The 14,712-nt window shown below is 44.2% G+C and overlaps 2 protein-coding genes across 5 annotated transcripts in view; both read right to left on the reverse strand.

Moving 5' to 3' along the window:
• The window catches only part of LOC113121467 (insulin receptor substrate 1-B), a 38,432-nt gene extending 36,857 nt beyond the window's left edge, over positions 1 to 1,575 (reverse strand). Inside the window, exon 1 of the mRNA XM_026291993.1 lies at positions 639 to 1,575. Coding sequence (XP_026147778.1) covers positions 639 to 987 — 349 coding nt within the window. The 5' untranslated portion in view covers positions 988 to 1,575. The remainder of the gene's footprint in view (positions 1 to 638) is intronic.
• A 1,172-nt stretch (positions 1,576 to 2,747) lies between these two features.
• Positions 2,748 to 14,618, reverse strand: agfg2 (ArfGAP with FG repeats 2). 4 transcript variants are annotated; one of them, XM_026330849.1, is made up of 16 exons: positions 14,488 to 14,618; positions 13,943 to 14,237; positions 12,617 to 12,935; positions 11,812 to 11,905; positions 9,997 to 10,112; positions 8,936 to 9,080; positions 8,470 to 8,590; positions 8,273 to 8,377; positions 7,740 to 7,772; positions 6,471 to 6,713; positions 5,109 to 5,181; positions 4,947 to 4,990; positions 4,663 to 4,749; positions 4,280 to 4,399; positions 3,985 to 4,055; positions 2,748 to 3,795 (listed from the first exon to the last, which is right to left on the reverse strand). In XM_026330849.1, exons 3-16 carry the CDS (start codon positions 12,781 to 12,783, stop codon positions 3,748 to 3,750), a joined length of 1,467 nt encoding a protein of 488 aa, XP_026186634.1. In that variant the 5' UTR covers positions 12,784 to 12,935; positions 13,943 to 14,237; positions 14,488 to 14,618; the 3' UTR covers positions 2,748 to 3,747. The 4 variants fall into 4 exon arrangements, with proteins under 4 accessions (XP_026186634.1, XP_026186624.1, XP_026186614.1 ...); XM_026330839.1 differs by having other exon boundaries at positions 12,617 to 12,940; XM_026330829.1 differs by having other exon boundaries at positions 12,617 to 12,973.
• Positions 14,619 to 14,712: the final 94 nt, after the last annotated feature.

Raw genomic sequence — 14,712 nt, forward strand, 5'->3', positions numbered from 1 at the left:
AGCTTTCGGGGACATTTCTCTGAAGCTTTCTCGGACATTTCTCTGAAGCTTTCGGGGACATTTCTCTGAAGCTTTTGGGGACATTTCTCTGAAGCTTTCTGGGACATTTCTCTCCTCTTCTGATGTAACAGTGCTGTGTCAGCAGAGCAGACAGAGTAAACAAGTGGGCAGGGTGTGTTTGAGCAGTAGAGTTGGGAAAGAGAACACAGCTGAGAGGCAAAAAAAACCCCCAAAAAAGTGTGGAGGACCAGCATCTCGGTCTGACAGCTCTGTGATAAGGCTGCTGGGTTGGATAAGCTCCACCGTGCAGCATCAGGGCGCATGTACACACTCACCACTCTCAGGATTTTTCTAAACAACTTCCAAAGGGTGTAGAAATGAACTCCACCCTGAATGAAATCATTAACGTTTTAAAAGACACTCACATACACAGCCTATGTAAACTTGGTTTGGCAAACAACCCCTGCACATCATCCAAAACACGGGACTCAAACATGTCCCGGTCTGCAGCGCGCTCCTGCTCCTCTCTGCAGGCATTGCCACGTTTCTCCTCACATGCAAAGCCTCAAACACTCCCGTGTGCATGTGTGCGTGTGTATGCATGCGTGAGAGCGTGCGTGTGATTGACTCTTGCTTACTTTTGCACTGCAGGTCCACCATGGCCTGGTACCATTCCTCCTGGTCCGTCTCGTTGTCCGCGGCGATGGCGAAACTCTCGGCCCGGGTGTAGAGCACGATCATGTGCTTGTTCTTGGAGTCGGCCCGCTTGTTGATGTTGAAGCAGGTCTCCAGCGCCACCGCTTTCTTCGGGACGGGGGCCTTGCCGCGGAATTTCTTCTCGCTCTCGTAGTACTCCAGGCGGGCCGGGCCGCGCTCCGAGGCGGCGCGGAGCACGAAGTAACGCCGGTGCATGGACTTCTGCTTGCGGAGGTATCCGCTCTTCCGCACGTCCTCGTAGCTGTGCTGCTCGCCCGCTTGGCTCTCCATGTCGCCCGCTGTCTCCTTTAATCCCCGCACAAACAAACGCAACTTTTTTGTGTTTCTCTCGTGGTATTTCTGCAAGTTCAGCGGGGAGATTCAAACATCCCCCGGCTCCGCTCCCCTCCCTCTCCCCCACGTTAACGGTGGCATGTGAGAGGGGATGCAGAGGTCGCTGCTACTGCGAGTCCCGGAGGTCAAACCTGAACCGAGACTCGATCGGGGCTCACAGCTGTTGTAAGTTTCCTTCTTCTGTTGCTTGTTTTTCTCTCCCAGCGCAAGTTTTCAGGACGAGCACATGCGGCGCAGCTCCCCCTGCTCTCCACTACTACTACTACTGCTGCTGCTGCTGCTGCTGCTGCTGCTGCTGCCAGCGTCTCCAAACGCTGTGTGAGCGGCTTAATCCCATTTACTGCCCATCACAGAGTACAGAGGCCATGCTGCCGTCTGTGCGACTGGCCCCCCACCCCTGCCCTGCCCTGCCCTGCCCTGCCCTGTCCTGCGCGGCTCTGGCCGTGTTGCTGTAGCGTGGACAGGAGCGCAGCGGCCACCGTGGAGCAGGACTGTCACTCACCGCCGTACTAGTACTCCGGGACACGGTGCGTTCACTGACTCAGCCTGGGCTCCGACAGCAGAGCTGCTTCGTTGACCTGCGAGTGTTTTTATTAATTCTAACAGTCAATTGAAGAGAAAAGGGGAAACCAATAAAATACATAAATAACTAAAAATTACATATTTTATAGCGTTTACCTTTAGATCAATAAAACTTTCTTCTTCTATTTTCTGCTGTTTTCAGTGAGAAAACTGCCAGAGGTACAGTTAATGTATATGTGCTAAGGCGTTGTAAAGTATTACACTACTATAATGTAGTAGCTATTTTCTAATTTTGTCTTTCTTTCTCTATCAAACACTATAATTTTCCCGTGTTGATCTAAAATCCATTCATCCTGACAGTACCTGAAGGCAGCAGCAGTTCCAGCGTGTGTGTGTGTGTGTGTGTGTGTGTGGAGTAAGATTTCAGTGTTGGCGCTTCTGAGAGTCCATCCTGTTCTATTTATTGCAAAAATCCCCTTCTGTCCTATATAAATATGTAAAAATAGCCTCAAACTCACACACACACACCTCAGATCATACAGCTATGAACGTTTTCTACATAAAATCTTCCATGAATACTCCAAGATATTCCATAAAAACATTTAAAAATCCAGGTTCAGAGCACACTGATCCTCATGGGAACATGGTGAGATCTTGTAGTCATTAGCCATTCCTGTAAATATCAGATAAACAGCAGATTATGTCGCTGTACTTAGATAAATGAAGCATTTACAGCCCTGTTTATTTCTGCCTCTCTGCAGCTAAACCTCCTCCTCTCTGGTGCATTTGGAAACAAATCCCCTCGAATAACATCATGCAGATTATTAATATTCATGATTTTTATTTGCATTTTCTCTGCATTCCAAAGGGCAATAAATGTTTTATCCTAAGTGTCTATAAATAGTCCTTCTGATATCTCTAAAAGGTTTCTGTCCTCTGGTACTGTGTGCTTATGCAGTATGTATGTTGTTATGCAATACGCATCCAAAAGTAACCTTGTGCACGAGGGCAGAAGAGACTGGATACCATGCGCCACCTGCTGTTAGGACGAAATCATTACAGCCTTCAAATCTTCATTTCATCAGTGTGTGTCTGTGCTTTGGTTTAACACCTGAATCAATAAAAACAACCAGAAAACACACAAAGACAAAGAAAGAGCTGGAGTCAAACAGTCCTAAGAAGCAACAAACTGATTTTATGAACATGAATACTTGTCATTACAAATACTTTGTTACTTGAACCTCTTTTCTTCTTTTGGCAAAATAAGGGAAACAAACTTCGCCTCCATGTCAACCAAACAAAAAACAAAAACAAAAAAAAAGACAAAACGAAACAAAACTCGCAAGAAAACATTTTGGTCCGGTACATGAAGCGATGAAGGTTTAATACACACTTATTTAAGTTAATCTGAAGTTGCTTTTACATTCAGTAGCATCTCCTTGTAGCCCTCTAAGCACATGCAGCCTGAGAGAGTGAAAAACGTAGATTATCCTTGAAAGGAAACCTGCCAAAAAAACAGAAACCAATACAAACATGTTCCACGCACCCACTGTGGAGAAAAGCGCATCTTACGACGCTAATGCACATGCATCAGGAGGCTGTTAAGGCGGTTCTAACCATCTGTAGAGACTCCTGATGCAGGGTCGGAGTCTCAACTGGCTTTTCCTTTGGACTGAGAGACTCGTGTTTTTTTTAAAGCATAAGACAGCACTGATGTATGTACTGGCAGGCCGGGGGGGTTTTGTTCGTTTTTTTTGCACTTTAATGCAGGAGATGAAAGCAAAGTAGCAGCAGCAGTGACGTGTGTGTGTGTGTGTGTGTAATATAGATGTGTGTGTTTCTGCAAAAATCAGAGAGGCGTTGTATACTCGTGACTCCCACAGAGCCCTGAGGTGGCATCTACTGACACACAAACACCTTTTGACATATGTCATGTGGTACAAACACAGCAGGCCGACGCCCTCGTACATACACTGACTCCATAACTGCATTCACACTTCTTCATTTTCCTCCACAAACACGTAAACACAGAAAGGGAAGGGGGGTCATGAACGTCAAACCCTCCCTCAGTGGGTGAAAATATTCCAGAGGCATTGAAATGGCAGCGACTCCTCAAGTTCCCCCGGTTCCCAGAGATGAATGGGTGGGTGAAGAGAGGAGTGGGCGGGGGGGAGGTCATATGAAAGGATTTCTCGATGTGCCTCGACTGGGGTAAACATTCCCCTGAAAGACAAGAGAGGAAGGATGAGAAGGAGCGGAGAGGACTTTACTACACCTCCTCTAGTTTGCAGGAAAAGGGAACATGGAAAAAAAAAAAAAAAAAAACAAAACAATTAGCCACCCCACCCCTAATTTATCCCGGTGAAGTGCTCTTGGTGCCACATGTTTTCCAGGCTGTGAAAGGGTACTCACAGTAAACGGGTTCACAGACATCGGACGAGGGGCTTTGGGCTGAGACTCTGATGCAGGGAAGGAGGCAAAACCTGTGGCAAAAACACACACACACACACACACACACACATATGTGCTTAGTTACAGCATAAGGAAGTTTGGTTTGTTAACAGGTGTATTTACAACCTTTACCATTATACAGCTAAATCAACAGTGTGTTAGGTTTATTTTGCTTTGTATTATCATGTAACCAACCAAACACAAACACAAGTCATCAGACTGTGACAAATTAAAATAATAATTAAACAAACTTAACCATTGGCTTCCTGGTTGCTGGCTGACTCATGAGGAAATGCATTCTGGGTGGTGGGTGCTGGGAAGGAGGCGGACGGAGGGAAAACAGAGGTGGGTGAGGTGACAAACGCTCCAGAGTCACCTGGACGAAAAGATACAGCCAGAGACAGTGAGATCAGACACACATGAGGCGACAGTAATGAGCTGTGAATCCAGGAAGTCACAAATGTTCGTTTTCATGGTTAGAGGTTCCCTAGTAATCACATGTCAGATCATAAGAGAAAATAACACGAAGCTGCTGGAGAGAGGGAGAGAGAGAGAGAGAGAGAGAGAGAGGCCTCATCACAGCTTAAAACATTGCAGAGGCAGCAGAGACGTGTCTGAAGGACTGATCATGAGTCTCACCTCCTGAGGCATTGCTGAAGGGGTTACTGGGGGAGAGGGCAACGGGCTGCTGGGACGCAGAGCTGGAGGTGAATGGGTTGGAGAAATCTGAGACACACAGAGGCAGATTCAGTGTGTGGGGGGGTTAACAGGGTACATTCCTGCCTATTCAAACACACACAGCTCCGAGTCACACAGATGCATGATAATCAGGGATGCTGAACGACTTTAAAGACGAAGGAGCTGAATGTCAATACAGAGCAGGTGAGTAGGAAGGACTGAAGCAGCTTGTGGCTGGTACCTACTTGCAAAGGTTTGGGAGCTGGAGACAGCATCGACACCCGGGGAACTGGGAAAAACACAGAGAATCAATCAGAAGACGACCTTTAAAGGGCTTTATTTGCAGGAAATGGAAAACCTGTCAGGTTAAACAAAAGCTGATTTGACAAGATTTGACTTTTATGTACCTCGCAGGAGTAGAGCTGGAGGAGAGCCTGCTGCCGAAGATGGTGTTGTATTGAGGAGGACCACCAGGTGGAGCTGCAAACAATCATGTCATACAGAAAATAACTTAACCTTAGGGATTAAGGGAGCACTAATTTAAGAGATCAAGTGCTACTATCACCTTGAAATGAGAGTAAAAATCCAACAAACTGTTGATCTTAAGCAAGTAAACCATCAGGGAACAAAAGCATTACAAACAAGCCAAATAAAATATCTTCTCCGGGCTCAGCTTGATATGAATCAAAGTGAGTCGGGGCAGAAAATCAATAACCTCCTTATTCCAGCAGGCAGCTGAGATGAGGATGAAGGTGGAAAACAACAAAGCTTCTTGTAGAAAACCCAAGGGCTTCTCACATGAGTCCCATGCATTAAAACCGCCGCCGTGGTTTTTAGGCAAATACTTTAAAATGTATGAACAAGGTTTTTGGAATCAGACTGTGTGTTGATCTGGAGTAAACACAATGAGTTTAATTCAAGCCCTGAAATCCCTGGCATTTGGAGTAAGGGTGTTATGCAACCTAGTTGAGCTGGCTGTGACAATCTGCTTCACACGCACCCCCGAACTCTCCCTCTGTATCTGTGTCTATCTATTACACAGTGGTGGAATAAGTGCTCAGGTCCTTCAGTTCAGTAAAAGTACAAATCCAACCATGTAAAAATACTCCATTAAAACACACACCCTGCAATCAAAATCCTGCTTACTGTAGAAAATGTATTTCAAAGAACTGGTTCTGTGGTCAGTTTTTATTACATTAGTTAATACTGACGCATCTGTGTGCATTGGATTTTACACTCAGGCTGAGGTGGAGGTAGTTTTAAATAAATGATATACAGCTGGTAGTTTATTTTTCTATATGTTCTGCTATAAAAATCTGTTGTTTGTTTTTTGTGATCTGGTGATTGAAGCATTGAATGCGTGGCCTGATTTAGCTCTATTGATGTCCAGATGTGATTAAAAACACACCAGTGAGCAAAACTGCTGCACAGGATGACATGTTTCTTCATCATTCAAAATATGGGCCCTGTGTGGATTCAGAAAGGGCTAACAACAGCGATCACTTTTCACAGCGCCTGTCAGGCAGAGGCCACTGTGCACGTTCACACACGTCATTCTGTTCACACGTCTTTACTGATTTTTCATTAAACAGTTAAAACATATATATGTGTCATCTTTGCTGTCCTGTTTGAGTAAACATAAACCACATACAAACAACACTCCATTGAATTTTAAATGTTTCTCATAGTTACTAAAGAGCTTAATCTCAGGAAATGTACTTCAGATCACACATGCAACATCGACGTGTCCTGTTTAAGCCTTTTCCTACCCGTGCCTGTTGATGTTTCAGAGAAGACGCTGTCCAGCTGTGACACAGCAGCGTACCGGTCCTGGGTTTTGGAATTGCTGACTGGTGTTGTTGTCTGGCCGACAGAGGCAGGTTGCTGCTGCTGGGACAGAGACTGAGGCAGAGGCTGCGACTGAGGATGGTTCAGACCTCCGAAGTCCACGCTGAGAGATTTGGGGAAGGCTCTGAAGGGCCCTGTGGCACCCGAGGTCGATAATGTACGACCTGAGAGAGAAAACAAGACTGAGCCTCAGGATTAAAGCTGAGGCGCTCTAATGATGCATTCAAAACACAGTTTACACTTTGGAGCTTTTATCTCCACACGGCAATTTATCTGATGCTGCATTAACATTTTCATGCTGTGAAGCTTGTCAAAGGCAGGATGAGCTTGACATACCAAGCAGCATATCCGCTGATCATGGTTAAGCCCAAACTCAAAAGGCAGAGCAGCAAGCCAGCAAGTTCATGGATAGTTTTTAAACACCAAACAAAAAAATGCAATTGTTAGACATAACAAAGGCAGGAAATTACGGTTAACGTCTTTCCAGACAGCAAGCTTTTCACAAACATTAGCCACAAAACATGCTAGTGTCCTTTTAGCATGGGGAATACAAAGAAAAATAGATGACAATAATCTGAACATATAAAGCATGTAGAAGTAAAGCTGCATGTTTTGGGAATATGGTAACTCACTCCAGACGAGTTGAGAGACACAGGCTGTCTTTGCCTGTATAGAATACTTGTTTGGAAAGTTAATGTGTGTCGTGGGATTACAGCTGCGCCCTACATAGTTTTGAAGCGCTTCAACACTAGCATGGTGCAAAATATCAGCGTCCCTCTACTGACAGGGGCAGCAGCAGCTACGGCCTAAAAATAGCATTGATTTAAACTTGTTCTTCTTCCTCCGAGGCACCGGTGTGTGTGTGTGTGTGTGTGTGTGTGTGTGTGTGTGTGTGTGTCTGTCTGTCTGTCTATCTCCTTGACCCTTCAGCCTTCAGATGTGGGCTTTGAAGTGGGAAACCTGACTGATCAAGAAAAATATCGACCCCATTTGCAGCTTGTGACACTGACCAGTTATGACTGATGGTTAAATGAATGTAAAGGACTGTGTCTTTTCTCCAGCAGCTCTAAATTAAAGTTGAATTCACATGCATGTCAGCGGCAGGATGGCCCACAGATTTACATTCACTGTGAACAGACAGAGCATGGAAGAGCTTATCGATCGCAGCCATTCAACATGTCCAGTCTTACCTAAAGTGAAGTGGTTTTTGAAAGAGCTACTGGCTACGAGGTTAAAGAGAGGAGAGTGAGATAATGTAGGTGGAGACAGAAAAGAAAGGGATAAGCAGAGGGAGGAGTGGAGGAGAGAGAGAAGGAAGTGTCACTGACGTCATATCAAACTGTCGTCCCTGCTGTCATTTGTGGCCAGCTGAGCAGCCTGCTGAATGATACTATTCATAAAAAGCAGCCAGTGTGCTAAGATTATTACATCGAGCCAGTTCAGATTCATATGATATGGTAAAAACAAAAAAACAAACAAACAAAAAAAAAAAACACTGTCAAGCTGTAAATTATGTCTTTCCCAGATTTCCAGGATATTCAACAATCTATTTCCAAAACTGTCCAGATCTCCATCAGTGAGTACTGCACAGAACATCTATTCTTCCATGCATGGTTTTGTTCTTTATACTACTGTATATCACTCATTACAACATGCTTGGTTTTGTATGAAAAATGTTATGAAAACTTAAAGATCTCAATAAAGGATCTAGTGGGGGACACACCTGAAGGCCGTGGCAGGGCGGGGAAGGAGGGGGCGTGGCTCTGAGCTCCCAACACTGAGGACAGAGAGCCCGGCCGCTGTCGTTCTATCCCACACAGGGTGGGATCTGCATCGCAGACAGAAAGAAAAAAGCAAAACTGAGTCAGTCAATCAGATTTTATCAAAAATATTGACTCTAGTAAAAGATCAAACCCCGACCTTTCAGAGGGGGGTCTCTGAAGCTTTGGGAGCGTGATGGCCGGGCGGTGAACACATCTGTCCTCATGTCAGCAGGTGAGATCGCAGGAGCTCGATCCCATGATGGCAGCTGGGACTGAGACTAGAGGACGAGTGATAAAAAGAAAGAGCAGATGGGTGGTAGAGAGAGAGAGAGACAAAGGCTGACAGCGAAGAAGAAGAGTCTCTTTCATGCTTTCTCAATAATTCATAATCATCGGCTTTGATGTTGAGGCTACCTGGTCCTATTACTGTACATCCCATCAGTCTCTGTCTTTGTGCTGCAGTGTGCTGTGAATTCAGGTCGTTTCTTTACCTTCTTTTTCTCTTTTGGTTCCCACCCAGCTTCACATTAGGAAACCTCACCACCCCTTTCATTCGTTTCCCTTTGTCTCCATCACACTCTCAAACCATTACATGCACAATCACAGCACATCAGGCCTCTTACCAGTGGCCTTGTGGCTCTGCTGTTGGGAGGCAGGTTATGGGAGGGGACCTGACTCGCTAAGGGACCATGGGAAGGAGGCACAGACTGAACACCAGGGCTCCAAGGACCCTCCACATCCCTACGGTTCTTACTTTTGGAAAAATGCCTGTAAAAGACAGGGAAATAAAGTGAGTCTGTGTGACTAACTGGCCTCAAAACAAGCACAATCATCCACACACTGAAAGCATCTATTATCCTCGAGTTTGTTTTCCTGAGTGGGCGTTTCCATATCGAACTACGGGTGTCTAATTTTGGAGCAAATATCACTGGTTGTTTGGATCTAATTCTGCCACGTTATGGCCTTTCATTTCAACAGCTGGAATGAGTAACCCACCAGAAATGGACTTTGCACCAGTTTTAATAATGGGCTGATCTTTTAAGGATTCATTTTCAAGCAAAACTGCCAAAACAAGACTCAGTATCAGCCAGGCAGCAGCTCTGTGAAGCTGTACTGTGCTACGAGCTAAATGCTAACGTCAACATGCTAAAATACTCAATAATAATAAATAATACATACATTTATATAATCCAGCTCAAGACTGATATCTCTCTGATATCATAGTTTAGTTTAACATTTGCCAAGTAACTGTGATAAAGCAGAGCAGAGGCTGATGGGTCATTAGTTTTACTGGGGTTCAGTCATAAATAGTCTGAACCAAATGAAAAATGTGACGATGGCACTGAAGGAAAAGTCAGGGGGACTTTCATCCTTCCTGTGGGGGGATACATTTAATGGCACTCCAACTAATATTTTGCTGAGATATTTCACTGAAAACCACTAAAGGAAAAGTCAGGGGATCACAGAAGTCATTAGGATTTATCCTCCGGGTCTGATGAATGTATTGGACCAAATCTTATGGCAATACATCAAGCAGTTGAGATATTTCAGGCTGGACCAAATAAGTGGACAAACTAACAGATCAACATTTTCATTTGGGCTTTGGGAACCTTTGAAGGGCATTTTTCACTATTTTCTGACGACTTACACAACAAATGTGAGAGCAAAGATACAAAATCCTCACCATTTTTTCTTCTCATATTTGTCCTGGAGGAACTCTTTGAACTTCTGGGAGTCCTTCATATCAGAGCAGCCATCTGTCTTTGGGTCAAACACACACAGCCAAGTCCTCCTCCCGACCTAAACACACACACACACACACACACACACACACACACACACACACACACACACACACACACACACACACACACATACAGTTTACAGGAAAACACTTAAATATCATGCAGCTTTAGCAAGTCATGCAAGGGCATAGGGATCTGTGTCTAATTCCTGGAGCATGTAACCAAACCACAATCACTGCTTTTGTTTGACATTTGGTCTCGGTGTCTCTCACAAACACAAACAGATTTTCTCATCAGTGATTCATCTCCTGTGCAAGAGTCGAGTGTGGCAGATATTACAGCCTGTGAATCATGACTGGCCGGATCGCTCTTCAGAGGACGATGATAGAAAACACTGGACGTTACACACACCTGCCTCTGACACATCCTGGCCAACAGCGAGCTGATAACAACAGTCAGCTCTCAAACACCTCACCCGTTATCTGTGTGATATAAGCTCAGCGGTGAGTGCCGCCTACACCGGTGGTTCCCACAGTGAGCGCTGCTTATTTTTGTTGTGCATTTTTAATATTAGCACATCTTCAAACAGAGAAAATAAGCAATAATAGGCAAAATCACTGTGTTAAAAACCTCACTGAATATGCTGGAGCTCAGACTGGAGACGTGACAGCCCAGATTTGCCAGTTGTCATAGTAACACAACTATAGCTTGATTGACGAAATTGGATTTTTAAGGCATATATCAACATGTGACCATGTAATAAAATGTGATGATCATATATCTGCATGAGAGCTGAAACAATCGATTGGCTGATTTACAGAAAATATTATTATTATTATCAAAATAAAAGATAATAACAATAATGGGTTAAATTCTTATGCAAACATTGAAACTGTGAATTCTTAGTTGCTATTATCATCCTTTATTTTGTAGAAAACTAAATATGTTTTTGTTTTATTCTGATTATTGGAACAATAAGAGGATTTAAAGACTTTTTAGGAACTTTTTACCACTTCCTGACATTTTATGGTCCAAACAATCGAGAACATAATCAGCAGATTGATCAGTAATAAAAAAACAACTGCAAAATACAGCCCTCTTTAGACAAACAGTTAAAATAACTACAGGCAAAACTAGGCTGATAGTCATGTTTATGGTTTCAATGACATACAATAATACTGTTGACATACTGTTGGTAAGGATCCCTTAAATTAGTATTTCTGTTAACCAGGATTTGTGTTGACTGAGACATTTTACAGTTAAAAAAAAATCTCTGGCTGTGGTTTTAAGAAGTTTGGGACCCATTGACACACACACACACACACACACACACACACACACACACACACAGACACGTCCACAAAAAGGAAATACATGGCGGTTTGGGTGGGACAGTCAGAGTTGGTCCTCTTGTTTCTTGGCACTGTGTAAGATAGGAAGTTGCATTCTTCCAAAAAAAAAAAAAAAAAAAAAAAAACACACACACACACACACACATCAACAAAACTGGTTCAGCAGTGACAGCCACAAGAGACCTTTCATTTTCCATATCATAGCCAAAAAGTGAGTTTTAAAAATGAACTTGAACCAAAAAACACAAAACTAACCATCTGCTGTGTTTGCTTAATAAAATCAGATCAGCTCACAGGTGTCAACATCCAAAAAAAACAGCACGATGCATCGTCTTTGGAAAGTGAACTACAGGTGCATCAACTTCTGACTCCACCTGAAGTCCCAGGTGAGACTTCACTCACCTCGTTGCCATGGTTTTGGAGGAATTCCACTTCCTGTTGGGAGAAGGTTGTCATGGAGATAGACTTGACTCTATGGGGAGGGTTGAGGCCTCTCCTGGGACACAGGGAGAGATGGAGAGAGGAATTTGGACTAAAATAAAACAGAAACATGAAGCTTTGTAGTCATCGCTGAGGAGAGCAGTGGACAGAGCAGGTGGGACAGGAAAGACTCAACTTGTGACTGAATTTAGGGACAGATTTGTTGTGAGAAAGGTGCCAGAGGAACATATGTTGTTCAGCAACCAAACTCTTTTTTTTTTTTCCTCCATGCTGGGGACACAAAGTGGGACACTGTTGTGCAAGATTGCGCAATAACGCTCACTAAAGTGCTGAAACCGTCCTTTCTGAGGAGTGTTGGGACGAGGCTGAACATGCAGAACAAAATGTGACAGCACAAACACACACACATACACGCCCACACCGGAGAGGAGCCTGGAGAGAGGAGGGGGGTAGTGTCAAACCTGCACCATGACGAAATGAAACGTAACTCAGAGCTGGAAAATGACCAACTAGCGGTCTGTCGATTATGAAGCTGTTGGAAGACACGCATGAGAGAAAGAGAGGGAGAGACACTGCGTAAATTAATTTGTGCGCACAGCCTCGGCTGTTGCACCGCACCGACACTCTCTGTAAAATAAAATAACACACTGTAAATCTGTCTCTGGGTGGTGCATGGTGCAATCTCAGGCCTGGTACTTTTTTTACTCTTCTGCTCCACCAGTATGTGTTGGTCTCGGATGTGCAGTAAATAAACCCAGGTACTCACAGCATTCCGGAGCACGACGTGCACACGAAGCTGCCCACCGTGATGTCGGTGTAAGTCACCCCGGGCTGGTTGCACTCGAAGCAGTGTTTGTTTACTCCAGACTGGGCCAGCTCCCGAACCTTACGGGCGCAGATCTCCTGGTTGTCCCGGTGCTTTCGGTTCGACATTGCAATCTCTCCGGTGCCCCGACGGACGGGCTCGGTGTGACGCCGCCCCGACACTGCGCTGTGCGCCTCCTGGATCCCCTCCGGTTACTACACGGAGGACTTCACGCCCGCATTACGGGGACGCTTTTATGCGGCTTCACCCCAATGCATGGCTACACTGAAGAGAGGCACGTCAAGGCAGACATCAGAGCTGCAGACACACACCGGGAAAACTACAAATTCCCTTCAAAATAAAACAGGTGGCGCTGTAAACAACAGTGATAGTTCCCCTTTATTTACTTTGCCTGTTTCTTTAAAAATTCGCTCCAATTGAATCACTGGTTATTTCATCAAAACAGCTTTAGGTCAAGGTGTTTTCCAGTTTTTTCTTCTGAATCAGCTGTTTTCAGATAAGTTTAACAAAAAACTAGAGTAAAGGGGAAAAACATCAAACTGTGGAGCATATTTATTCTTTTTTTAGAGATTTTTAGGAGGCATAAAAGAGACAGTCTAACTTTTCCTTTAATGCCTATTACTAAGTTGTTCAAGCCCATGGTGCATTGTACAAAAGTGCAGTTTTACCACGTGATGAAGCAGGTTCCCTTGAGGTTGTCTATGCTGTACTTGTTTGGTTAAAGAAAATATTTTTTATATACCATTTTCTATTAAATCAACTCAATCTGTCTCAGTCCTGAGAACAGCTTTGTGTTCAAATACAGTTTGTTTCCAAACTTCTTTCTAAGCATACTGTTATGTCTTTACTAGACAGCTGGCAGGAAATAACCAGACAGAGATGGAGAGTGATCTGCTGCTGCAGAGGTCGTTAGCCGGACATGAAGTGAAGAGGCTGAACTTAACCCCTGACACACCAACCTGTCTCCAAAGTCTTTATGTAACACGTTTATTAGGCCATGTGATGGTCTGGTGTGTTTACATGTTGTGTAGTCTTAAACAAACTCGTTTTTGGACCCACATTATCCAGACCAGCTGGTCCAGACTTGAATATTACAGCTGATACACAGTTGGCGTCGATGTCGAGCCTTTACACTGGATCTTAACAAACCGATCATGAGCAATAAAAAAGTCTCTACTGATCTGTCAAAGGTCACTTTATATATTTCCTATTCTACTGATTTCACACAACCTGTATCAAGCGAGGCTATTATTTTACAAAACCTACCGGATGTGACACCTTGAACTGTGTCCGCTTTGACGCTTGGACAGACGCGTAGGGGATCTCCTGTCAAAGACAAATAGGAACCTGTCGAGGAGCCAAGTTTCACATCATCCGACGACGGTTCTGCTGCTCTCTCAGAACCGAAGCTCTGTCCCGTGTGTTTCTGCTGCGCTCTCTGTGTGCGCCATTTACGCACACACGCCCCCGTGTGTTATTTTTTTTTTTTTTTTTTTTGGCGCAGCGCTGAGCTCCAGCGCGCTCAGGGCACAGATTATTTAAGGAACTCAGCTACGAACAGCTGAGGAAAGAGAAAAGATAGAAAGGCATTCTTGATGAATATATAGGTAGATTTAAAGTTCACAAAGAGAGAGAGTCTTCATACAGTAATTAAAGAACCAGGAGCTTGTTAATTGGTTATTTTTTACCCTGTTTCTCTTGGCCAGTATATTCCCGCAGCTCTGAGCGGCTCGATTTTAAACACAGGCTCTTACAAAACTCATCTCTCCACACTATTTATTTTGATGAAGCAACTTAGCAACACAACATACCTAACTACGCCCCTTCAGTGACGTCTGTGAAGATATATCCAAGATTTCCATTCACTTGGCAACAAATATCTGATCGGTGGCGGGGTCAGTGAAAGCACCACAGTCAGATAGAGGAATGAAGACAACCGGAAACACAATAAAAAAGAAAGAGGAGCAAGATAAAGAGTGAAGTCACTGCTGATTTGGTCAGGCCCTAAAAGACTGCAGTGAGTGGCTGTGATCAGC

Source organism: Mastacembelus armatus, chromosome 18, assembly GCF_900324485.2.
Source record: "Mastacembelus armatus chromosome 18, fMasArm1.2, whole genome shotgun sequence".
In the NCBI taxonomy this organism is placed as follows: Eukaryota; Metazoa; Chordata; class Actinopteri; order Synbranchiformes; family Mastacembelidae; genus Mastacembelus; species Mastacembelus armatus.

Excerpts from the sequence above, each read along its gene's own strand:
- agfg2 (XM_026330849.1), bottom strand. The coding sequence starts at position 12,783 with ATGTCGAACCGAAAGCACCGGGACAACCAGGAGATCTGCGCCCGTAAG. Across the intron at positions 8,591-8,935 it reads GCAGAGCCACAAGGCCACTG|TCTCAGTCCCAGCTGCCATC; the intron begins GTAAGAGGCCTG and ends CTCGTCCTCTAG. Across the intron at positions 4,991-5,108 it reads TCCAGCTCTACTCCTGCGAG|TTCCCCGGGTGTCGATGCTG; the intron begins GTACATAAAAGT and ends TGTTTTTCCCAG.